This window comes from Sitophilus oryzae, unplaced genomic scaffold, assembly GCF_002938485.1.
Source record: "Sitophilus oryzae breed Bouriz unplaced genomic scaffold, Soryzae_2.0 scaffold_149_pilon_pilon, whole genome shotgun sequence".
Lineage (NCBI taxonomy): Eukaryota > Metazoa > Arthropoda > Insecta > Coleoptera > Curculionidae > Sitophilus > Sitophilus oryzae.
Genome location: NW_022146169.1, coordinates 1,855,021 through 1,882,526, shown reverse-complemented (window position 1 = coordinate 1,882,526; position 27,506 = coordinate 1,855,021). Strand labels below are relative to the sequence as shown.

Genomic DNA, 27,506 nt, shown 5'->3' with positions numbered 1-27,506 from the left:
TATAGCAAATTCCAGGGCAAATTCCATAACCGATATAATGAAAGAGTCGCGGACTTGTTTATATCCGTTTCTATGTTACGCTGACAGTAGTGAAGGTCGAATTTTGACAAATATTGCGAATTGATACATGGTTGTCAGATCAGCTAGTAAATTATCCGGAAACACGCTGTAAGCGTGTTTTCATTTCCTTGGTTTGTGTTTGGCTTAGGTTGAGTTGGTTTGGTATTGATTGGTTTGATTTGGTTTTGTATTGTTTTTTTTGTATTGGTTCATTTTGTATGGGTTGGTTAGGGTTTGGTAGAGTTGGTTTGGGTTGGTTTGGCTGTTTTCTTTCTTTTTATCTGTTTGATTGATATTTTGTTTCACTCTTCTGTTGTTTTTTTAGTTTTCCCATACACACATTACCAACGCATTTTTATTATTAAAAATGGCTATTTTTTCAAAATAAAAATAAAAAACAGAAAAAGAAAATTCAGTGGAACTGGCAACATTGCTTTTCCTTTTGTCGCTGTCATGTTAAATGAAGTGTTACTTCTCCATAACGTCAAATACGTGTCATAAACTACTAAAATTAAATTAAAATATTTTAAAATTCTGTGCATAATCTCCATTTATTTTTATTTAAAGCTACTATTAAAAATGGTTACTTTTTGATAAAAAAAGAAAAATGCAAAAATCGTGTGTCAGGATAGTTCACCGGATTATTTTTGTCTTCATACTTCCAAGTGCTTAATACCTTAGTGCCTTTAGTTTCAAACCACTGATTTATTCTTTAAACTATTGAATTATTCGGTTTAGACTTTCGGTAGACTGAGCTGCGAAAATATCTAACACAGTGAGTATACCATTTCCAGCATAATGCCGTTTAACCATCGTTACTTTTTCAGAAGTTGCGAAAATGATAATTATTTTATACAAAATGACTCTATTTGGTACCTTCAAACTTTTGTAAAGAAAATGCATAGATAAATGAAACAAGTTTAGATTGGAAAGTGCCCATAAGGACAATGTAAACACTATTTGGCGCTATTCTTGCAACGGTCGCGACCCAAAACTTTTGAAAATTTCGGAGCGGTTCGGCTTTTTCCGGAATTATATCGCCAAATATTGTTTATTCAAATTTATTATTATTTTCGTTTAATTTTATAAATAAAAGACAGTGTGTTGCATACAAGAAACTTTATTTTATATAAGGACGTATGTATGAAATACCTATGAAACATTGTAAACCGATGTTATGCCACGATCCACGATGGTTTTTGCAGTTCACAGTTCACAGCACAGCTTTTTAAGTTTTTAATGCCACTTTTTCACAATTATCACCGGTTGGAGTAAATAAAACTTGAATTAAACTCACAAGATAGCAATTATTACTTTGAAAATGGACGCTATAAACACTTTTCGGAATTTCTTTAATGAGAGCGGTTTAGATTTTGAAAGATTATTATGATTTTTGAAGATTCTGACTTTGACAAGAGAAAATTATTTCTATTTTTGTTTGCCGTTCTTAGCGACCTCTATAGCAGCGCCATATCGCGTATAACGGTCGCGACCCAAAATAATTTCGCAACCTAAAATTTTTACGGGCTTTCCAATCTAAACTTGTTGCCTTTATCTATGAGAAAATGTGACATCGAATTTGACAATGACACAATCACATTTTTGCTGGTATTTTAATTGTAGCTTTCTCTGGGCCGTATTATAAATATTTTACTAATTTGAAGGCAGTTTTTTGCAAATAACTTTTAAATGACTATTCCAAATGAAAGGAAATTCTAGATAAAAGTACAACTTTAACGCCTCTTCAAAAAAGTCTCATCTGGGGAGATAATATCTGACCCTTTCAAAATTTACCACACGGTATATTATTTAATTTTAAATGTTTAAAATGAAAAATTAATACTACTCTATTGATGACAGTATATACACTACAATGTTTTTTATGCAAGGAATTTTGTACATTGAGTTTAAATACGAACATTCAAAAATCATTAAGATTATTTACTTTAAGAGGAAAAAACGATTATATATAATTATAAAGATATAATAGATTCTAGAATACTTAAAAAAAACTTTTAAAAATAGGAATAAGTAAAATTAACAATTTCAATCATTAGGACCTTCGTTTTATATAAATGAATTAGTGATATAAGGGACACTTGGGTAAATTACAAATATATAACTATTCATCTAATTTATATTTTATCGAAATTCAATAAGGCACAGGTCCGATTCCATACGGATTTTGTTTATCTTCAGATTATTTAAATTTGTCACTTTGAAGTAAATAAAAATATATTTATGTGACCGGATTTAAATATCTGAAGCGTATCAAAATACATATATGGAAATATCCTGTACATATCTAATAATAAGTTTTATAACTGATTAAAAAATCGTCAACTTTATAATAAAATTGGTTAACAATATCTAGAAGATCCTAACGCGTCAATAAAAACTAATGCCTGAAGAATGTTCTTATAGTAAGATGAAAAAAATTGATATAAAAAATGGACGTTTGTATTATTTTTTTAATAATTATATTGACAATACTGAGAGCATGTTAGTAATGACATTTACTAATTTAGCTTGCCATGCCTAGCTTCATTTTATTGCTAAAAGTTAATGAAATCAAGTTTAAGAACTTCATTTTAAGGTACTAAGTACTACGACAGTTTCAAAGAAAGCTCAGGGGAAAAACTATATTTGTTAGTAATAACGTACGACCAATATTCGCTCATGAGGAATGTCAATCGTACCCATATCATCTAATAATTTTAAACTTTAATCTAAGACTTAAATTTTAGGGCACCTTTGGTTTAGCTTATTTTTTTCTTCATTTAATGTATTTAAAGACGATAGTAGCGACGATCTCTACCAAAAACATCTTGGATAGAGTCGTCCTCATCTAAAAAGTCGAGATGTTTCTTTTTACTGTTCTGCAAAAATCTAAATAGATCAACTACAATAGATAACAGATATAGGTTAAGATTTTTGTTTAGAGTTATAAATGGTTTATAAGGTTTCCAGTCCTGTGGTCGGAACACCACTTAACAATGACCAGCCATGAGTGTCGCCTTCTGTCAAGTGCTGAGCGACATGTAAGAATTAAGATTGTCCATTTTCTTCTCCTTTTGTTCCCTGAAAATAGTACAAAAAAACAATATCAGTTGAGGATAAATATGAGAAAATAAATGCACACGGTGATTAACACTTTACGCTTTAGGTTAATACCAGGAAAATGGAAAATTGGTGGTAGTGGTTCAAAAAGAACAGGTAGGTTTAGAATTTGTAAAAATGGTAAATGTGACGCCACGAATACTGTTTATTCCATAACATTATTCTATATCATCTTTACATGTTTTCAATTACAAAGTCGAAAGTTTTAGCAAATGTTACGCTATCAAATCTATTTTTAAATGATACAATTTATTTTTTTTTAACTTTTAAACAAAATAAGTATATGCTTTTCTCACTACGACAAAAAATGACATGGTTGTGGAAAAAACAATTTCGATGACTTCGTATTCACCATTTTTAAAACTCTGGGAGGCCACTATACAGGGTGGTCCGAACTGTATTCTTTCTTCTGCAGATAAAAATAAGTAAAAAGGTTCGTATAAATGTATGTCCTAAAATGATTGGTTTCAGAGATACAGGGTGTAGAAGTTTCATTATTTTTATTTCGATGTTTTGAAAATAATTTTTGAACTATTATCAATATTTGGATGAGAATTGGTGTTGGGGTTTTTTGACATGAGCAATTTGATTTTGATGTCAATATGACTCCTACTTGTAGAGGGCACTACCTACATATTTTTTAACTGGCTTGAAGAGTAATAACTTTTCGTCCGTACCTGTATAAAACTACTGAGTAGAAAAATATAAAATTACGACGTTCTTTACGTAAAAATTTCTCTTGTTAAAAATCGCTACGAGTAATGGTTCTCGAGATATTTGGAATCGAAATTATCAATATCTGTCATCAATGACATAAATTAAACATGTTGACTAAATAGTTGAGATAGACTGAAATCATAAATTTGAAATGTGTTTGTACCAAAAGTTCAACAGGAACTGTTTTATCATCACTTTTTCGAAGAAAAATTTATGATTAATTTTAAAAAATAAAAAGTTCCCAAATTTATCATTTCAGTCAAACAACTATCTACCCAACATGTTTATTTTTTGTCAATAATGATATGTATTGAATATTTCCATTCTAAATATCTTGAGAACGATTACTCATAGCGATTTTTACCAAGAGACATTTTTTACGTAAAAAATCACGGAAATGTATATTTTTTTACTTAGTAGTTTTATACAGGTACGGACGAAAAGTTATTACTTTTCGAAACAGTTGAAACACGTGTAGTGGCGCCCCCTACAAATAGGAGTTACATTGACGTCAAAATCCAAATTTCTCATGTCAAAAAACTCCCAGACACCAATTTTCATTCAAATATTGAAGTTACTTCAGAAATTATTTGGAAGAAATCGAAATAAAAATGAAACTTCTGCACCGTGATCTATGAAATTAGGCATTTTTTGACATATATTTATACGAACTTTTTTTACCTATTTTTATCTGCAGAATATGCTGCAGAAGTTTCCGGAATACAGTTCGAACCACATTGTATACAAAAAAATTATGTCAACCAGTATCTTTAGAATTCCATCGATCAATATCGCATTTTTATTTTACATCTTCGTGGTATTAGCCAAAGACGCCATGTTTGAATTACCTTGTTCATCAATAAATAACTAGGCGTTAGTAATATGATAAAGTTTAGATTTTTTCTCATTTAGCAAGAGAAGAGTATGATTCGTAGAAACGAAAAAATGCAAATACACATACCATACTAGCAATTTCTAGAAAGCCAACACAATAACAATTTAAATAAAAGTAAATTAAATTATATAAAAATAAAAATGTAAAATAAGCTAAACGTTTAACTCATTATATTGTCGCTGGTAGATATGTTGTTATCTTATTTTTCATTTACGAAAAACATATCTTTTATCAGTTTCAGCAAAACAAAAACTCAGCAATATTAAGATTTTTGTTTGTTTATTGTTCTATGTAAGTAATTCGGTGATAAGTTATTAGATAAAATATTTGAACAAAATATTCATCATAAACCGCCATATTATGAATATTATGAATTAAATAAATAATAGTAAATACATATATTGAGAGAATTCGATTTGGAATACTCAATTAGTATACGACTAAATTTTGATTTTGTTTTGCAAATAAAGTCGTAGAAAGTTAAAACTTAGTTTTTGGTATTTCTTTTATGTTTCCACTGTGCTAACTTTAAAAGGTGACATTGAGTATCTATATTAACATAAAATCGCAATAATATAAAGCCCTTTTAAAATTAATATTACTCATTTCAGGCAATTTTTTAAAAGTAAATTTCAAATTAAGTTGAATGTTTACAAAGAAAAAATTATAGGAATGATGTAACTTCGATAAATGGGAGACTGATTAATATTTTGAGATACTTATGTCAACTTTGGTATAACTCAATATAATTTTATTTTAAAAATTAATTGATTTCATAATTTCAATTAAAAACATGACCACTAAATAAATATTTTAATATTTGACTGATGATCGGACTCCCATTCCGTTTCCTTTTTACCGTGAGAAATGGCTTCTGTTGGATAACATTTACGGAATTTTATTATTACTTAGAACGATTAAAATCGGTATATAATACCTACTTACGTAAAATTTACAAGAGAACAACTTATTACGTAATAAACTTATTTTTCGGCATTTATTTCTTTAAATGTCAAATATGACAGATACTCGAGAGCAACACATTAAATTTTATTGTAAACTCAAACTCAAAAACACCAAAGTAAAATTTCAAGTAAAGCAATAAAAAAATCATATGATGGGGACTTTATTTGTTACACTGTAATATGGTAAATATCGAAACAAATAGAATTTCGAACTTCCATTGCCTTTATTTATTTGGATTAACACAACATTTCCGTCTTTATGTCAAATCAGTTCAATCAGTTAAACTTTATGCCATCGAGCAATACCATATGCAGTGACCAAGACTAAATGTTGAATTAGATAATATTAAAACAGGTTTGCTTCAGAATGATTATTCTGAAAAATTCTTGGACAAAATTATATCAAATTATAGAACTGATTTATTGGTTCATCGACCTGAGGAGGATGCTCTGTCTCTCTCTCTCTCTCTCTCTCTCTTGACTATTCTATATGTAGAAGGAACGTCAGAAAAGATCAGGCGAATAGCCAAAAAGTACGACTTTAAAACTGTCTTCAAATCTGGATCGACTCTAAGAAGCTTTCTAACAAAAACAAGAGAAATAGTGCATCTACCTTATGAATGCGGCGAGTTGTATATTGGAGAGACTAAACTTCCTTTAAAAGTACGATTTATCGAGCACAACAAACATGTACAAAAAGGTGAAACAATGAAGTCAGGTATTGCGGACCATGTTTGGTCAAAACAGCACAATATAAAGTGGTCGGAAGCTTGGATTGTTCACAGGGAACCCCATTGAAAAAAGCGTAAATTTAAAGAAGCCGTTTTTATAGAAAACAATAATAACATCTTTAGCAATTTTAGTACGGAAATATCTATGATACGGAAACCACTGATAAAACGCACCAATGCAGGCATTCTAAGTGGACAACCTCACGGTTGACTGCACCCAAATTATTCATATATAGCTGTAGTATAAAAGCTCTCTAGTTTTAGGAATTAGATTAGTTTTACACTTGATAACGGTCAGTAATCCTTCTGACCGAAAGGTTGTGTTAATCCAAATAAATAAAGAGAAGTCCGGAATTCTTTTAAATTCAATACTGAATCATTGTCTACCATATTCAAAGAAACGCTAAATATGATGAGCATATTCGTTATTTATTTACAATTATAACTTAAATTGTAAAATATAGAGAACATACTATATTATTTTATTATAATGGTAAACACAATATAGTTATCATATACAACAAAATTATGAAAAAAAAAATTAAGTCATAATAACGACTTTATAAAGAAATTAAACTTCTTTGTAGCCTTGAGAAACTAAATATCTTACTCTGTTGGCGTTTGCTTTATAACTGAGATTTTTAATTTTGAGCTAAAATAAAGTCAAACAAAACAGATAAGCTGATAAAACTTTGCTTTTACGTCTTCACGACGAGGTCACTATTATAAATTTTATTATAACTTGTAAAATGGCGAAATACGTCACAAAGTTTCATATAGTAAGATGATAAAATTCTTTAATTATGAGTTAGGTGCCGCCATATTGTTAAACTTCTTTGTTGTTCTAAATCTCTTGCCATTTACTATTTTTAATATACTAAAAGATAGATGGAATGCCTTAAAGTAATGATTTTTTTCTCGCCTTTGTCTATATTTTTCTTAACACCCAGGGCAAGTCATGGGTGTTTCTCAAAAGTGGCTCACTCCTATAACTTTTTTATTACTTTAGATAAATCGATTGGTACGTTAGTATATGACATAAATCAAGATTGACTGACGTATTCTATTGTTTCCTGCCACTTCCTGTTTCACCGGAAATGACTACAACTTGGGATTTTTAAATGACGCCCTCGGTGCTTTTTTAATTTATTCGATAGAAAATGAGTCACACTGAATAGAATATGTCAAATTTTGACATTTTCGCATATTTGTTTATTTGGAATTATAACAGGCGGTTCATAACGACAATTTAACTCAAAATACCAAGTGTGTGGTATCAAATTATTCATAAAAAATGCTTTTTCAAAAAAAACAATCTCGTTCCTTTTGATAAAATTGAGATATGATGAAAATACAATTTGGGTATCCTTTAACCGGCCAGGATAGGACACGAAAAATATTAGACGATCATATCTCGTTTTCCAAGGATCCTTGATTAAAAATTAGTGTTTTTAACACAGCCATGGCATTGTAGATTGAAATTTAAAATGCGATTTTTTTAAGCGAAAAATCAAAAGTTGACATATGATATTATGTCATTCTATTCAGAGTGTCATTTTCTATCGAATAAGAAATACCGAGGATGCCATTTAAAAATTGTTGTAGTCATTTCCGGTGAAACAGGAAGTAACTGAAAACAATTATTGAATACGTCAATCAATCCTGTCAATTTATGTCATATACATACCAAATCAATACCGTCAACATACCAAATCTCGATTTTATATCTGAAAAAAATAAAAAAGTGTGAGTCACTTTTGTACTGATATCAGGTATATTGACTACCTGAATTTTATTTTTATATATATTAGTATCGAATTTGATACGAAAACGGTTAGTTATCGACAAATATAATTATTTATTAATATCTTGAAAACATATTTTACTACTTTAAATTGCTTAAATCATAAAAGTAGAATAAGAAACAATCTATCAAATCAATATATGAAATAAGCGCAATATGAGAAATAATTTGGTCGAAGTATTTTAATAAGTATTATTTATAAAAACTTAAGAAAACAAAATAAAACAAAGATTCAGAACTAAATAATGAAAACCAAAATTTACAATTGAATTTCTTATATATTAAACATGTAAAAAATAAAAAAAATACATTACTACTGCTACTGGTGCGTTGATGGAAAAGTGCCTATTATCAAACTTATCTTGAAGATAGTGTTTTTTTTCGCTACTGGAAAAAAATGTACAAGAAAAAATAGTAATGTTTATAAATACTACTGCCTTTTATTAGTAGAACAAATTTGTCTAACCGACAAAAATGCTTGACATTCCAGAGGTATATCTCTTTCAGTCTCCAGAAGCAAAAAATGCAAAGTAAAAAGAAAAATCTATTTAAGATATCTAAATACAACTGTTCAGGAATACTAGTTTTTAGCCAACGGTTTTCTTTGTGTTTTTTATGACAGAAGGAAATATACTTAACTCCTGAAAACGTTAAGCATTTATGTCGGTTAGCCAAATTTGTTTTCCTAGTAAAAAGCCACTGATAAGCTGATAAATAAATAATTATTTTATTTTGTAGATTTATTTTTCAGTGGCAAAAAACTCGACAAATGAAACCACCACAAAGGTATGTTTATCATACTTAATTTTTTGAACTAATTACTTAAAATAGTATACTTTTATTGCGATAGAGTGATTAGTGTCTAAAAGGAGTTTAACAGGGACTAAATGCTACGCTCTTTGTAACTGCTCACTCTCCATTGCTAATGTCAGATCATATTGAAAGATCTACCAAAGCTAGTCTGACGAGAGGTAGCCCCTAAAATATATTCAGGTGAGAGGTTTTTCAATTTTATGCAGGTTTACGACTGAATAGTTGTTGTTATTCTTGAACAAAAAATATATATGCGATACCAAGTAAACTTTTAGTTACGTCATCGATGGCGCGATTATTAAATTCATTGTTGCCAACCATGGACATATTCGGCGGCATATTTCACTTAATTTAATTTTAAATTTTCCGCTGGCGATTCAGGTGGTAACTCTGCTGTAAAAAAATGTCAAATTGCCACATTTATTTATTTATTTCCTGACATTTTGATTCGTTTAGACACTTTAGTTTTGTATTACTAGTTTTTAGTTTATGGGAATTGGGTCGTGATACTTTAGCTTAAAGTTTTTTGCTTTCATCGGAATTTTTTTAGAATATTTTGAACGGGAAAGCGGTAGTAAAGGCCCATTATGTGGTTAATAACTGTTAACCCAATAATAACTGTTTATATATTTCTAATTAATTCGTATTTGTTTCCAAAAATATTTTGATTAAAAGAAAATATTCAAAAATCGGCTTAATCACGCGACTGAAAGTTTATTTGGTATTATCATATTTGTTTTTGTTAACTAAACTATTTACTATTGTTATTTGGATTATTATTCTCTATGCAACTATTCTGAAATTTAAACTGAAATAGGGGCAACGCCAAGCTACGTCGAAACACCTGTTAAGCGACGTTAGACGATGTGAATGGATGGACGGGTGACCGTGTGGAAAGTCTGTTTGTGTTCCATGGCAAGAGTGTAAAATCTATTGACACACTCTCCTCATTCGCGCCGGTTATAGGCCGGATCAAATCGGATATAACGTAAGTGAGAGTGGATTTAGACACTTGCCAAGTCGGTAGGCCATTGACAATGATATGGCAAAAGACCGCGGTTCGGATTCCGCTTAAAAAAAGTAGGCCCCGTCCAGATTAGCCTGAGCAGCAAAAAGGAGACGTTAACACAATATTTACTTTACTTAACTTAAACTGAAATATTACATCTACATCTGCTGTGATGTTTTTTTCATCTACTGTGATGTTTGACCACATGGTTTTTATTTGATCACATTATAATGTATTATTTAGAGATAACTACTAACACTGATAAGTACGATAAAGGCACGTTTTTCATTCTAACTATACAAGACTACCAACATAACAACATTAACTACAAGGCGCACCGACAAAGAGTGCGAGACAGACCGACCTCTGCAGCCGCCACCGCCGACGACATTTTGGTCTTGGCGTACTCGATTCGAATGGGGCCGCGGTCCGACGACAGCAGGAAGGAGCCCTGCAGCTGGCTGAGGACGCGCGCCGCGCCCCCCGCGTCCCTGTACTCGACGAAGGCGACGGGCGAGGCGCCGCTGGGCGTGGCCGTGGGCGTGGCCGAGGCGGACGCAGAGGGGGGCGTGGCCGCCGATGCGCCGTTGGGCTTGGCTGCGTGCACGCGCAGGCGGCAGAAGCCGGGGAAGCTGTGCAAGAGAAAGAGAGAGACGGGTGGGTGGATGCTCGTGGCTGGTGTTCTGGTGGTGGCTAGTGGCGGGCCGGTGGTGGTGATAGTAAAAGGCGAAGACCGATTTCTAATAGCTAATACTCATTCTGAGTTTTATTAGTATAGTGTCTTTATACCGGACGTTTGTATAGGTGTTCCTTAAACTTTTCCTTTAGATAAGGGTGACACTAAATATTAAAGGCTTTTTTTCACAGGTTTCATTTGACTAATATTTAGCTAAATATCGAAAACATTTTGTAGTCTACCAAAAACTGATGTTTTTACTGCAAAACGTTGAACGGACCATCAAAATATTCCAATTAACCATTTTATTCCTCGCGCATTCTACAATACTTTCAATCTTGAAGTTTGGTTAAACTTAGTGAAGTAATTTTAGTTGTTTCAAAGATGCATTATAAATAAAAAATCCGACACTCAAACTTTTCGTGAAATATCATTTCGTCAATGTAGTTAAGGTATACCCAGTTATAACGGTTATAACCTATTAACGCTGAGGTGCAAATGCAACTTAAAATATTCGCTTTTTAAATGTGACTTAAGGTGCCCTGTGGCGTAGAGGTACAGAGCTCTCGTCTACCAATTCAAAGGTTGTGAGTTCGAATCCCACAGCCGGCATTTCAGCAACCGACTATTTTTAATAAAATGAAAATAGTTTGGGTACCTAGGTCGACTCAACCTTAAATGAGTACTTGGGATTCACAATCCTCAGGTAGTAATAGGCGGTTGAAGCGTAATGCTAGCCACATTACCTTTCTTGTATACCGAACGGCTTTAGTATGGCAGGCTGTATCTGGCTACTCCCAAGACGTTAAATGCTATATACTGGAGTTATTATTACATAAATGTGACTTAACGACAATATTGAATATATGCAAAAAAATTCCCTTAAGTAGATCTTAAAAATAATGTTAACCGTTAAGTGAATGTAGCGTAAACAGCTTAAATCTGATACATCTCTTTCGTTATTGATCTCAAAATTGCATTTTATATTAACGAGTTTTATTGGTCTATACCTACATTTATTGGCTGGCAAAACAATTGTTATAGATGAAAACATATTTTATATAATAATAATAGCTCCCGTATATAGGTACAGCTTACCATGCTAGAGCCGTTCGGTATACAAAAAAGGTAATGTGGCTAGCACGACGCTTCAACCGCCTATTATTACCTCAGGATTGTGAATTCCAAGTACTCATTTAAGGCTGAGTCGACCTAGGTACCCAAACTATTTTTATTTTAATAAAAATAGTCGGCTGATGAAATGCCGTCTGTAGGATTCGAACCCACAACCTTGAGATTGACAGAAGAGAGCTGTACCTCTAAGCCACCGGGCACCTAAACATACTTTATTATGGCACCAAAAAAAAAGAGTGTAATTGAGACATAAAATATTGATGTCTAATAAGAAAATGAAAGAACATTTGTTATGTAACAGTTGATGCTTCAAACATTAAAAAAAATAGTTTAAGTAGCTTTGCTGACGTTAAACTCAGAATGGATAATGGCAATGGAAATCGTTCTTCAATGTGGTGCGGTAAGGCTAATGCGCATTGGGCTATTGGTGGCTTGTTATTGTGATGGATATTACATCGACGCTATATTTTGAAAAAAAAATTCTGAATGCGAAAGTCTATAATATAAAAGTATTAGAATATAATTTACGAAAAACATTAAACAAGTTAAGCCTCATTCAGAAATAGAGGAATAATAGAAAATAGTGGAATAAATTAGTGGTTTCAATTATACTTTACGATCATTCGCAAGGTCTAAAAATCCAATTAAAATTAGCAGAATATAACAACTTGCTATAGTCTGTTGTATCTATAGAGAAAGCCTAATAATTAGAATATTAGACAATACACTTTTTATTTCTAACCACTATTTCTTTCTTGATTGACGGATGATAATCGAGAGCAAAAATGACATTACGGGCAAATTTTGAAGTATAATTAGCGGAAAAATTAAAAGTTTTTTAACTTTTTTTGCTGATTGAAAATTACTACGACTAATGACATTCCGAATGCTTACGTTGAAATGAAAGGAACAAACTTCTACACTAATTAAAACCACTAATTTGTTCTACTAATTTTGATTTGCTGAACGAAGCTTTAAGCTTTAAGATAAAGATTGAACTTAATTAAGAAACTCGAAATTAGTGGAATAAATTAGTGGTTTCAATTATACTTTATAGTTATGAGTTTACACGAAGTGAATGATCAATTACGAAGTTTATAAAAATCCAATTAAAATTAATAAAATACCCTAGGAATAGCTTCCGGTAGTCAGTTGTATCCATGGAGAAAGTCTAATAATTAGCTTATAAAACACAATCAATTTTTTTTATAACCACAATTTCTCTTGAGGAATGATAATCAAAGGCCAAATTGACATTGCTCGCAAGTTTTGAAGTATAATTAGTGGAAAAAGTTAAAAGCTTGTTAACTTTTTCTACCACTAATTTTGATGTTTTAAATGTTTACATTGAAAATGAAGAAACACATTTCTACGCTAATTGAAACCACTAATTTATTCCACTGATTTCGAGGTTCTGGATGAGGCTTTATAAATAATAAGTTATATAGATAAACATATGGAAAATAACATTTAAATTTCTGATTTAAACATATTTTCTTATTATTTATTATATTTTAGATAACAAACAGAACTATTGTTTTTTTTTGTTCAAAATATAGCTATGTCTCTATAAAATGGGAGCCACTTTTACATACTACTGAATATATTTATATTGCCAACAATTACTTGCGTCTCATATTCTTGAAACTGATTGAAGAAGTTGGTAATTTTAACATAAAGATATTGTTCTTTTATTAATTGATATGGCTAACAATTTTATGGAACAAAATGGTTAAGAATTCTTGGCAATACCGTTAATTTGCTTCTACTACTGCAACTGTAATGTGTATAGGTGCTGATGTACTGTGCGATAATATTTTAAATATAACTTTCACAATAATTGAGTTAATCAAACTTAGAATTCATGCTAAATTATAATGTAAGTAATTAAAACTGAATCAAAGTGTAATGAAAAACTTATTTAGAATAGTCAAGATATTTTAAGTATATTTACTATGACTCACTAGAATATTGCATTTAAAGTTAATTTGAATCCGATTAACTAACTGTTAGTCGTTGTTTCGTGTGTTATGAACAAATATTTGTTCGATTAAATATACAGTGTTACACATATATTCCACGTTAAATAGAATTTTATACTATATCAGCTATTATTATATTCTATTATAAATACGATTTGAGCATCGTTTAACCGTCGCGGCCAGAACAAGACACGAAAAATATTAGACGATCAAAATTATTTTTCCAAGGCTCCTTGATTAAAAATTCGTGTTTTTAGAATCGCCATGGCACTCTAGACAGAAATTTAAAAACATTTTTTTTAAAGCGAATGTGTCAAAAGTTGACATATGATATGTCATTCTATTCAGAGTGTCATTTTCTATCGAATAACGTAAAAAAATACCGAAGGTGCCATTTAAAAATCAAAAGTTGTAGTCATTTCCGGTGAAACAGGAAGTGACCAAACAGAATTGAATTCGTCAATCAATCCTAATTTATGTCATATACTAACACACCAAATCCCATTTTTTTTATCTGAAAAAATAAAAAAGTTATAGGGGGCTAGCCACTTTCGAGACGCACCCGGTATACAATGCAACTGGTTTATTAAACGATTTTTAAGTTTTAATTTAGATACAAATTTAAATGTGAAGTTCTAAACACATATAACATATATCAAAGTTTAGTTCTTTATGAAATACTTTCAATTTTATGTCAAAAGTGACATTTGGAGAACGAAAAGTATAGTATTTCTGTCACTTAGTTGGAATAGATTGGGATTCATAATTTTGGCATTGTCTGGACAAAGGAATTAAGAATCTCAGTACTTCCAATTGATTTCGGAAATACTATGTTAGTATCATCAGCAGATGATTAAAACTAACCTAATCTACAAATTTAGCGTTTATTAGGCGTTCTGTCGGCAATGAATAGGCGTGTCAAACTAGCCAAGCGGGTCAAAACCAACCGAATGTAACTATTAATTACCAAAACTAGAGCAATAGGAACAGGGTACTGGAAAGAATTGGACCATTTTCTCTGTTCATACTATCTTTACATTTATTAATTTTGATGCTCTCATATGTATCTAATTGTCTGTAATTTGAGAGTTGTTTAATCCATTTTTAATTATTAATATCTATACAATATCTATATTAATAATTGCAGTAATTTATTATTAGCACTGTCCACTATAAACGCTCAATTTGTAGATATTAGTTTAGTTTTAATCATCTGCTAATGATGCTAACATGGTTAGCAAAACGCGTTGGTGTATTGTGCTGAATTAGTGTTTTATTTTGCTGTTGTAACACCAAAGGCTCTAACTTTCATCTGTAACCTACTAAAGAAAGCTGGAAAAATCTGGAAGTTTTAGGCGCTTTTATTGATTTTGAAAATCAGTGTTCAAATAAGAGGTTCAGTAACTTCTTTTTTACCACAGTTGGTATTTCGAGATATATTTAATGAATTAAAAAAATATTTATAAACCAAACATTCTACTCGAACTTGTGTGGAATATATATGTAACACTATATTTATATTATATTTTAAAGGCATTTTTAAAATTATATGTTTTCCTTATTTCAAATTAATAATGTTTTCCTTATTTCTTTTATACTAACCTGGCGAATATTTCTTTCAGCTCGTGCTCAGAGACGAACTGGCCCAAATTGGCCACGAACAGCGTGGAGCACGGGGGATTGCTCACCCCCAGGGCTGGCTGCGATGAGTTTGAGCCTACCGGAGAAGCCAGAGCCGGGCTAGGTAAAAAATGCGGCAGCGAGGCCGCGGCGTGTACTGATGTCAACGCGGTGGGATGTGGCAGAGACATTTGTGGCTATACAGAAGAAAATACATTATTTATTTATTGATTTATTTGTTAATTTTTAATATCTAACAACACAAAAATTATTTAGAGAATTAGAAAAGAGTTACTATTGTCTAAGTTTCAACTCTATTTTTTAAATTATTTCATTAAAACGTTTAAACTGATTATGATATATTTATATTAAGAGATTTTTTATTATATTATAAATACATTTACTTCTTATAGCTAAGTCAGAGTAAACATAAATTTCTGTGTTATTTCTTGTGTTGTTAGATATTAAAAAGAGACAAATGAGAAAATTATATATAGTGCTAAAAAATAAAAATAATTTATTAATTTTGAAGTTTCTTTTAAAATGTTTATTTTAACAAAAATGGCTATTGTATATATAGAAAGAATGAATATAACAGCTATATTTATATCTTTATTGGGTGTTAAAATAATAATAATCACTCTGATTGGACATATCAACGTTTTAGTGCATGTTCAGTGGCGTAGCAACCGCTGTATCAGCTGTATCAATGATACAGGGCCCAGTAACCTGAGGGGCCCACCGAGCAGTAAAAAAAATATATACCTAATAATTTTATTGTTACCCTCCTTGATTTTAGTTTCATAATAATTTCTTGTTTTTACTTTTATGTTTGTTTGTTTGTTTGTTGTTGGTTTTTGGAACGAATATTTATTTTATTTCTGTAGGTATAATTTTACCAAAGACCATACGTTCCCTGTTTTGATATTTATGTTTATTGTTGGAAAGAATGTTTATTTTATTCCTGTAAGTAGAAGTTATTAATCAATAATAAGCTATTCTGATCAGACGGTAAGTTTTTTTAATTTATTTAATCCCCCCCCCTTCCCCATGGTCCTGTCTCGGCAGGGGCCCCCTGCAAAATTCGTGATACAGGGCCTTTTCAATGCTAGCTACGCCACTGTGCATGTTAATGCTATCTAATAAGTAAATTACTACACATATATTCCTCTGATAAACTACGATACTTTGTTTATTTACCTAATTTTACTCATATTACCAAAAATTCTCTAGAATTATTTCTCCTAATAAACATTCAAAAGGGATTGAACTGATTACATTCCCAATTGTTCCATGCTCGACGGGGAGGGTCGAATCCTACAGGTTAATTAATAATGTACGGTAGACCATGGTACATTGGAACTGCTTCATTTTCCCACTTCTCTCTCCATCGCTCATTTATAACTATTTTGGTGCAGCTCATGTGCAGTCTTCAACGGAGGGTGTCTTGATCGTAGTCAATTCCCCTGGATGTGTTGAACGACATCATGGACTTGTAGCTGAGGGTTATTCATTATTTTATGAAACTCTCTGACCAAGGCATGTTCTCTGTGCAAATTGGGAGGAGCTATGTTACTAAGTGTGGGCAGCCATATTGTATGTGTTGGTCTAATTGTCCCTGATATAGTGCTCATAGTTCGGTTTAATTGAGTATCGACTATACGAGTGTGTTTGCTATTGAGCCACACTGGAGCGCAGTATTCTGCCATAAGATACATCAGGCGTGGAAGCTGATGGGCCCCAAGTTGTTCCGCATTCCGCACTTTTTGTAGTATGTTGTTAGTGCGTCATTCTTGTCAAGTGTTCTTAAAATGTAAGCGTCCTATCCAGAGTAACTCCGAGATATTTTGGATGTTTATTATGTGTGAGTAGTTTGTTGTCCAAGCACTGTAACATCACAGTTACAGTTACAGTATACGCTGTAAATCCGATGTTTTGTAACCATCAAATAATATCAGCTATACTTACAATTGGATGGGTTGCATCAAACGTCACAGATAAAAAAGGAATTCTGTCTCTATATTACCTGTTCCATTGTCAACAATATTTGTTCTGATAATTTCGATAAAAGTATAGATCAAAAACCTTAAAGTATTTTAATGGCACAAAGTTTATGATTAAAATAAAACAACAAAAAATTAAATGAAGCATATAACATATTTTATGGAGCAAGATAATAAATAGAGTAATAAACGTAGCTGAAGCAAGCTTGTACAATTATAATGTTTCAAAAATAAATAACTGAATTCTATTTTTCAATTTATCTAATACTCAAAATAGTTAAAAGAGTACGTAACAAACTTGGATATTTTTTAGAGACCATTTTGGCTAATCAAAGTTCCGAAAGGCATCGGGCCAAATTTCCAATTGAAGTCGTAGCGTTTTCCACGGGAACAATGCCAAATCCAGCAAACAGACAACGGAAACTCATCCTCGACTTAAACAATTCAAATTTGGGAAAATGTCGCCAATCCGATGCTTTATAAGCGCCAAACATTAGTTATGCTCAGAACTAGATGAATCCACTTTATTTATTAGGTACGTCACGTTGCATCAGGTGTTGAAAATAAAAATAAAATGAGTTTTGCTTTTTATTTTATTATCTCTTTCTTTGATTACGAAAATTGTTCTTAAGGTGCGTACTCACTAGAGCATTCTGCTCCGAACGAACCAAACGAGTCGAACGCGCAGAGCCGAATTCGGCAAGTGAATACGTGTTCGCGAGCAAAATTTCACCGAACCGAGCACGCCAAACATTTTCGCCGGCTTGTCGGTACATGCATTTTGCTTAAAGGGGATGCGTTGTTCAGTGGGTACGGAGGTTCGTTGCATTCATGGTGTTCATCCTATTCGGAGCATTCGCGGCTAAAAATTTTCATTGTTTTGATTTTTCTTTGCTCAAACGAAATGGAGTAGAATAGAGAAAAGTGCCTTCAGTTAATAGACATTTATGAACAATATCCAGTGCTTTGGAGAATCCAATGGATGGATTGTACTATAATAAAGTTAAGAAGTTTGATGCGTGGAGGCAAATAGATGAGATCATGGGATGTGCTTCTGGAGAAGCAAAGAAAAAAATTGAAAGTCTTCTGGCAAGTTTCAGAAGGGAGAAGGCGAAAGGAAAAAATCTATTTGAACGGGAAAAGATACATTTACACAAATTATAACGAATATAACAATAAAGCTTGTTTTTTTAATGGAAAGATTTGGCAAATGTCACATGATTTCTAACGTAGCTGTAACGAAGCAATCACGTTAAAAATGTCAAATTTTTATTTAAAAAAAAACAGGCTTAACAGCTTGTTTTTTATTTACATGGAAATAAAAATTAAATACAACTGAACGTGGGAACACAGCGAAAGCAAAAAGCACTCTGAACATCGCGATCTTTTCCTTATTGAGTTCGTTCGTGCGCGCCAGCTCGCTTCGTTCGTTCGGACCAAAATGCTCTAGTGAGTACGCACCTTTATACATTCAGATGTAAAAAAAAATCAACGGAAAAATGTTTAGTCTAGTTTGAAATGTTATATATATTTTTTTTATTTTTAGCCATATTATCTTGATTTTTTTAACGAACTGTATATAAATATATCAACTGTAATTCGTAAACTCAGTTTATTATAAACTTTAGTATTTGACTTATTATAAAGGGTTAATCGAAGAGTTGTTTTTTACCCTATCTTTAAAACACCTTGTGCTATAATTTTGTGAGCAAATTTTCCTATAACATTATTTTTCGGTCAGAACCATGTCTCCTGATAATTTTGTTTTCTGACTCATGTCAACACATGACTTGGTTAATTTTTAAAAGCAAAATGAACTTGCCACAAACATTTTGCAATTTTTTCAATTATCTTTACTTTTTTATGATATTATTCATTATGACGAGGTGGCTTTGGTGATTATTATTGTGTATGATTGAATATGGTTCTTAGTGTAGAAGATTGTGCAAAAACCATTGATCTTGTTGAAGATGGCCGAAATTATAAATATTCGCTTGGTCCTTGAAGAAGAATGGGAAAACATAAAACAATATATTTGCATCCTCGATAACAGTATGAACCTACGCCTATAGACAGAACCGAGGGAGGCAATACAAAGTATTAGAATATTTAAGTATTAAGTTATTTGTTTGTTTGTACAGGGTGTCCTACTAAGAATTAGAGTTGCCGCCTCGAAATTTCGAGATAAAACATTATCGAGACGAGACGAGATAATGTCTTATCTCGAAACGAGACGAGACGAGATAATGTCTTATCTCGTCTCGTCTCGTTTTGTCTCGTTTTTTTTCCGACTTGTTTAATATATCACAATAATGCTTTATATTACCTAAGGGATATTTCCTACAGGATTGAAAAAAAATAATGATGATTTTTTTTTGAAAATATTAAATATATTTTTTTTAATTAAACATTTTTTTGTTTAATATTTTTCTATAAAGTATACCAAATTTTTCCTAATCATTATAATAATGCAGTGCGTCTCAACACTATAACTTTTTTATTTTTTCAGATAAACGGTAAAAATAAAAAAAAAAAAAAAATTTTGTATGTTAGTATATGACATAAATTAGGATTGATTGACGTATTCATTTGTTTTCAGTCACTTCCTGTTTCACTGAAAATGACTACAACTTTTGATTTTTAAATGGCACTCCCGGTATAGAATGACATATCAGATGTCAACTTTTGACATTTTTGCTTAAAAATAAATCGCATTTTAAATTTCAATCTAGAGTGTCATGGCTGTGTTAAAAGCAATATATTTTAATCAAGGGGCCTTGGAAAAATAGATTTGATCGCCTAATGTTTTTCGTGTCTTGTCTTGGCCGGTTAAAAGATGTCCAACTCGTTTTTTTAATCATATTACAACTTTTTCAAATGGATCCAGGGTGGCTCATTAGCATATTTGGAAAAAGCATTTTTTTACGAATAATTTGATACCACACACTTGGTGTTTCGTCAATAAATCATATGCGAGAAATGGCAAAATTTGATATATGATGTGTCATTCTATTCAGAGTGTCATTTTCTATCGAATAATGTAAACAAATACCTAGGGTGTCATTTAAAAATCAAAACTTGTAGTCATTTCCGGTGAAACAGAAAGTGACCAAAAACAATGGAATACATCAATCAATCCTAATTTATGTCATATACTAACATACCAAATCTCATTTTTTTTTATTTGAATAAATAAAAAAGTTATCAGGGTGAGCCACTTTTGAGACGCACCCGGTATACACCTAAGACAACTTTAAGAAAATTAAAAAAACAATTTTTTTTCGGCCATCCTATATACGGACATCCCTATACACACTAAAAAAACATTCCCATTTCGTTTGTTTGTTTTCGTTTGAAATTTTCAATGACTTTGAAAAAACAATGGAAGTAAAGATTAGCTCTAACATAATATTAAGATCGACGTTGGACGTTGGACACTAAGTTGGTTCTAAGTTTTCAAATAAATTATATTTATTTAGTTAGTTTGTGTATATTTTCCCCTATTTGCTAAAATAAAGTGGTGGGGGACGGTTAGATCTATCTTTTTTTAAATGTTAATAACTCCGGACTGGATGATAAACGAGAGCTCGTTTAAAAGAGCGTTTCTTACTCTATATTATACCATAAAAATAATAATAATAAGGTTTTGAACGTAGACGCTAGGGGGCGCTTTCTTACAATTTAACAAACATAGCGCGTTAAAAAAAACGATAATATATGTAATTTTAGCTGATAGTAAAGAGTAGTAAAAGCTTAAAAAGTCAGCGAAAACCGCATCTTGACCGAAGATCTTAGCAAAATTATAATAAATACCAAAAAATAAGCCCTTAATTACCTTATTTTTACAACACGGTATAAGTAGCCCTCTTGATTATGCCCATTCTAACAAAAAAATAAGATAGATACAGTTAGTTTATTTTAAAATCGACGAAATACCAGAATACCATAATACCAGATGTATTAATATCTAATAATTAAGATATTAATAACAGTCAACAAGAAACGATGATTCAGTGAAGTCATGGTAGGCTTTGGAAAAAAGTTGCTTTTGACGTTTATACTATTACATCAATCTCTCTTACAGCAATTTCTCATAGCCTCTTTAGTTATTAATATTTTTTTCCGTAAGCCCTACGGTTAATACTTTCCGAGATACAGCCGAGAGCTATTATTCTTAGTGGGACACCCTGTACATTTAGTTGTTACAGTTATTTTTTTAATATTCTTAGTTCTGTTAGTGTTACTAATGTTTATTAAAACCAAGCCTGTATCGTGTTACTTTTTAATGTTTTTTAAATTTTAATATAATGTTCTAATCAGTGTCGAAATGACATTACGACAATACCTCGTGATATTAAAAAATAATATCATAAAGTAATGATAGTTGAAAAAATTGTAAATTATTGGTGACAAGTTCATTTCGCTCTTAAAAATTAACCAAGGCATGTGTTGATATGAGTCAAAAAACAAAATGCTCAGCAGACGAAAAATATATATAATGTTTCAGGAAAAGTTACTCACGAAATTATTACACAGAATATTTTAAATTTAAGGTAAAAAATAACTCTTCAATTAACCCTGTATAATATGCCAAATAGTAAACTAACTGGGTTTACGAATTAAAGTTGATAGATTTATATACAGTTTGGGAAAAATCATGAAAATAGGGCTAAAAGTAAAAAACACTTTAACCTTGACAAAAAAATTTCCGTTGCGTTTTTTTTTGCATCTGAGTGTATTTTAGATAAAATTCGAGATCAAAAACTCTTACTCCTTTTATGGAGCAAAAATTGTCATTCAAACGAACAGACAGCTATATGGAACCCAATTTTAAAATAGTAAATAACTAGATGGTATTTTGCAATATACCTAATAACCAAACTCCTGTAAAAAGAGTTCAAAATCGTGGTTTAATTTTTTAGAAGCTATTTGGACTAATAAAAATTCCGAAAGGCATCGAACCGGTTAAATTCCCAATTGTATTCGTAGTGTTTTCCATCGCATCAATGCCAAATCCAGCAAAAACAGGAAACAAAATTTCGCCCTCGACTTAAACCATTCAAATTTGGGGAAATAAGCCGCCAATCCGGTGCTTTGTAAGCGTCAAACATCAGTTATACTCACGACTGGATGGCTTCACTTTAATTAGTTTTCACGGCGCATCAAACGTCCAAGATAAAAAACAGGATATCCGGTTTTTATATTATCTCTTTCTTTGCTACGAGGTACGTTCTGATATTTTCGAGAAAATTCTAGATAGAAATCTCTCAATAATTATACAGGGTGTTTCAAAAAACACGTGCCATCTCTCGTGGGAAGATTTCTCACGTAAAAATAAGATTTATTTTTCGTATGAACATAGGTCCGATTCTGCATTTTTTCATAGCTACAGGGTGTTAAAGTTTTAATTATTTTTCGATTTATTATAATTTTCTTCCAAGTACTTTTAGTGATTCGAGTGAAAATTTGAGGGTAAAAGTTACTATAAGTGCTACATATTTTAATGCTTAAAAAGTGTAGATATATTACATCAGGGACGTGCATATGAGTTATCACTGGAATATTTTTCAAAAAAAAAGCTTGTACGCCACTGACTTTTTTTCTTTTGATATCAACATTTTGTACGTCGTTTAATGCCAATTAAAAATTATCTCTTGATATTTTGTCGAATTCGGCCTCCTTGATGAGATAAATGCAATTTTATCAATCACAATTAATAAAATTAATAAATTACATATTTTACCTGATTTTTTATTAAATATTATTAGTCCTAGTTAGTATAACTATTAGTCCAACCTACAGCAATTTCAAATAAAAAAATAAGGGTATATCAGATAATTACAAAAAAACTAATTTCAAAAAGTTTTAACATCCTGTAACTTTAAAACTATGAATTTCCATACCCATATTTATAGGAACTTTTTTTCATATTTTTTAAAACTTTTTTTTAAAGGTTGCTATTAGACTTGGATCAAGGCAAATTAATAAAATTGCGTTTGTCTCATCAAGGAGGCCGAAATCGACAAAATTTCAAGAGACAACTTTCAATCGACATTAAATTGCTTACACTATTTCGCTAACAAGAGAAAAAAAAATCAATGGCGTACATGCTTCTTTTAGAAAAATATTCCAGTGTTAACCCATATGCACGTCTCTGGTGAATATGTCGACACTTTTTTAGCTTTAAAATATGTGGCCTTTATAGTAACTTTTACCCTCAAAATTTCATTCGAAACGCTAAAAGTACTTGGAAGAAAATTATAATAAATCGAAAAAATATTAAGACTTTAATAATCTGGAGCTATGAAACAAAGCAGAATAGGACCTATGTTGATATGAAAAATAAATCTTATTTTTAGGTGAGGAATCTCCCCACGAGTGATGGTACCTTTTTTTTGAAACACCCTGTATAAAGCAAAATTTGAGGTTAAATGAACAGAAACCAGTATTAATACAAGCACACTTTCCAAGTTATCTAATAAGTGAAATCGATAAAAGAAAACATAACAAACGCAGTTAATTTTTTAGAAGTCAATTATTCTAATAAAAATTTCGAAAGGCATCAAACTACTGGTTAGATTCCCAAATGTAATCATACTGTTTTCCACCCAATCAACGTCAGATCCTGCAAAAACTGGAAAAAATTCACCCTCGACTTATTTCGTTCAAACTTGAAAGAATAATCCATCCATCTGATGCAGCGTCAAATGTCAGTTATACAGGATGGTCCGAACTGTATTCCGGAAACTTCGGCAGCATATTCTGCAGATAAAAATAAGTAAAAAAGTTCGTATAAATGTATGTCCTAAAATGCTTAGTTTCAGAGATACAGGGTGTAGAAGTTTCATTTTTATTTCGATTTTTTCCAAATAATTTCTGAATTAACGTCAATATTTGGATGGAAATTGGTGTCTGGGTTTTTTTTGACATGAAAAATTTGATTTTGATGTCAATATGACTCCTATTTGTAAGGGCGCCACCTACATATGTTTTAACTGTTTTGATGAGTAATAAATTTTCGTCCGTACCAGTATAAAACTAATGAGTGAAAAAATATACATTTCCGTGACTTCTTACGTAAAAAATTCTCTTTGTAAAAATCGCTACGAGCAACCGTTCTCGAGATATTTAAAATGTAAATAGTCAATACATGTCATTATTGACAAAAAATAAACACAACATAGACTAGATAGTTTTGACTGAAATAAAAAAAAATTGGGAAATTTTTTTTTTTAAATTAATCATAAATTTTTCTGCGAAAAAATCATGGTCAGTTTCTGTTGAACTTTTGGCACAAAAACATTTCAAATTTATGATTTCAGTCTAATAACTATTTAGTCATCATGTTTAATTTATATCAATGATGATAAGTATTGATAATTTCGATTCCAAATATCTCGGGAACCATTACTCGTAGCGATTCTTACCCACAGACCTTTTTTACGTAAAAAAATCGTCTTAAATTTATATTTCTTTACTCACTAGTTTTCTACAGGTACGGAAGAAAAGTTATTACTGCTCAAACGAGTTAAAAAATATGTAGGTGGCGCCCTCTACAAGTAGGAGTCCTATTCACTGAGAGAAAAAACATTGTAAAATCAAAAAAAATACTAATCAATCAAATAAAATCAAACATATTTTGGCCTCATTAATGGTCATAATTGAATTAATAAGACATCTATTGATTTTATGCATATACTCGTACATATAAAACATTGTACATACTAAGGGTCGGCATTTATGGTCTTGGGTGCCGGTTTTCATGTGTACGAAGAGTACGGTCGACCACGCTTAGTAAAATAAAATGTACTGAATAAAGACAGAAGGCTAGTATTTTCCCAAGCGCATGGAATCTAGCGTCAGATTAAGTAGTTATGTAATAAATACTTCGTATTTTTGCTCACTCCGACTTACTAGATTGCCATAACGACTCACTCCTATACACGTAAACGCCGACCCAAAGGTTCGCTTGCCAGCGGGGTATAAAATATTGTACATGTAAAACAATAAGGAAATGCCAGTTTATTTTGAACGTGGTTCTTTTAAAATATATAGGGTAATAATTACTTTAAAAGGACTAAATATTAGATATCCGATAAAATAGTATTCACTTTATTTCGAATGCTTTAATTTTTATTATGTATATAAAACAATATTATATTATCAGCAATCGTTTATGAAACAAATAATTAGGTAAATCGAATTCCATAGAAGGAGTTAATTATTTTAACGCGATTTATTGTGCATTTTACAATTCATTTTTTTTTCTGAGTGTTGACATCAAAATCGAAGTTCTCATGTAAAAAAACTCCGATACCAACTTTCATCCAAATCTTGACGTTACTTCATAAATTATTTAGAAAAAATCTCGAAATAAAAACGAAACTTCTTCACCCTGTATCTCCAAAACTAAGTATTTTAGGACATACATTTATAAGAACTTTTTTACTTACCCTTTTACTTTTATCTGCAGAATATGCTGATGAAGTTTCTGGAATACAGTTTGGACCACCGTATATATATATATATACTCACTGGATTTGTCCACTTTAATTAGTTTTTAAATCATATTGCATCAAATGTATACGAATAAAAAAAGAAAAAAAAAACAATTTCTGTAGTATTATCTTCTTTGGTTATGATAGGTGTTCTAATATTTTCGATAAAATTCAGGTAAAGTCATAAACTTTTAGTAATTTTAAGAAGAAAAGTTTGTGATTATAAGAGCAGATATCAATGGCAAAAAAGCATATATCAAATATAGTCAAATTCTACAAAAAGCAACCAAACCAAACCAAACCATTCAAATTTGGGGAAATAAGCTGTCCATCCAAAGCTTTGTAAGCGTCAAACATCAGTTATATTCACGACTGGATGGTTTACTTTAATTAATTTTCGAACTACGTCACGCTGGCGCTGTATCAGACTGGAGGATAAAAATCATATTATTACTGATTTTAATATTATTTTTCTTTAGCTACGCAATTTGTACTAATATTTTCGGTAAAATTATAGATAAAGACTGGTAATTTAATCTTAATTTGATCTTAGACAACGTGTGTGCCAAAAAAATACAAAAATATTGTTTATTCATTAATAGTAGTTAGATGGAAATTAGATTAGAAGTAGTTTTTATTAATAGAAGTAAAGTACATTTTTAAAGTTTATACGGATCGGATCATCTGAAAAGGGTGGTCTAGATTTTAACGTGTAGACAGTATACAGCTTAATAAAAAATTAAATGTATTAAAAACAGATAAAAGTTGGATTTTGCATCAAAATTTTTAATGGCACAACTAGGCATTTACGAAAAATGTTGCATCTAGGGCTGGCACTTTATTTTTCACAATTAGTTACTCATTTCCCTATAGCTGTAATGTATTACAGCTATATTTAAATATATTATCTTTATTTCAGTAGTATACATAAAAGCTTTAAAATAGTTTTTTTTCTACACACATTTCACTACAAACGTAAAAACTGGCAACACTGCATGCCGCTTTTTATTTTGTCTCTCTGTCTGTCAACAGGTGACTTATATTTATCTCTGTTGCATGAATTACAACACGGACCACGTAGATAAAGTGTCCAGGATGGTATATAATATATTTTATATGTATTTATCATAGGACAAAACTGAACGGGGCCTATAATGACAAATGAGTGGTTTTGTTCTATAGTCATTTATGCATTCTACTGTTTTATCTACTGTTGTCAGATCCCGTATCCATATAGAACAATAAATACTTTAGTAATAGTGTTTTAAACACACCTTATATTCGCTAGAAATATATTTTTTGTTCAGCATTTGAGTTTATCTCATACATAGTATTTTTGATAGAAAATCTGTTTTGGTTTGGTTTGGTTCTATATCTTCTTTTCAGTTTTCCCATTCATTTTCGTTTTTTTCCTGATAATCTTGACTGTATTTAGAGCTAGATTTGGTTTTCCCTCAGCTATACTAAACGTACTAATTT

The 27,506-nt window shown here is 31.1% G+C and overlaps 1 protein-coding gene across 1 annotated transcript in view; it reads right to left on the bottom strand.

Annotated features, from left to right (window-relative positions):
- Positions 1-1,679: 1,679 nt before the first annotated feature.
- The window catches only part of LOC115877998, a 73,886-nt gene continuing 48,059 nt past the window's right edge, over positions 1,680-27,506 (bottom strand). Inside the window, exons 6-7 of the mRNA XM_030894350.1 lie at positions 15,509-15,723; positions 1,680-3,141 (exon numbers count right to left, since the gene is read on the bottom strand). Coding sequence (XP_030750210.1) covers positions 3,084-3,141; positions 15,509-15,723 — 273 coding nt within the window. The 3' untranslated portion in view covers positions 1,680-3,083. The remainder of the gene's footprint in view (positions 3,142-15,508; positions 15,724-27,506) is intronic.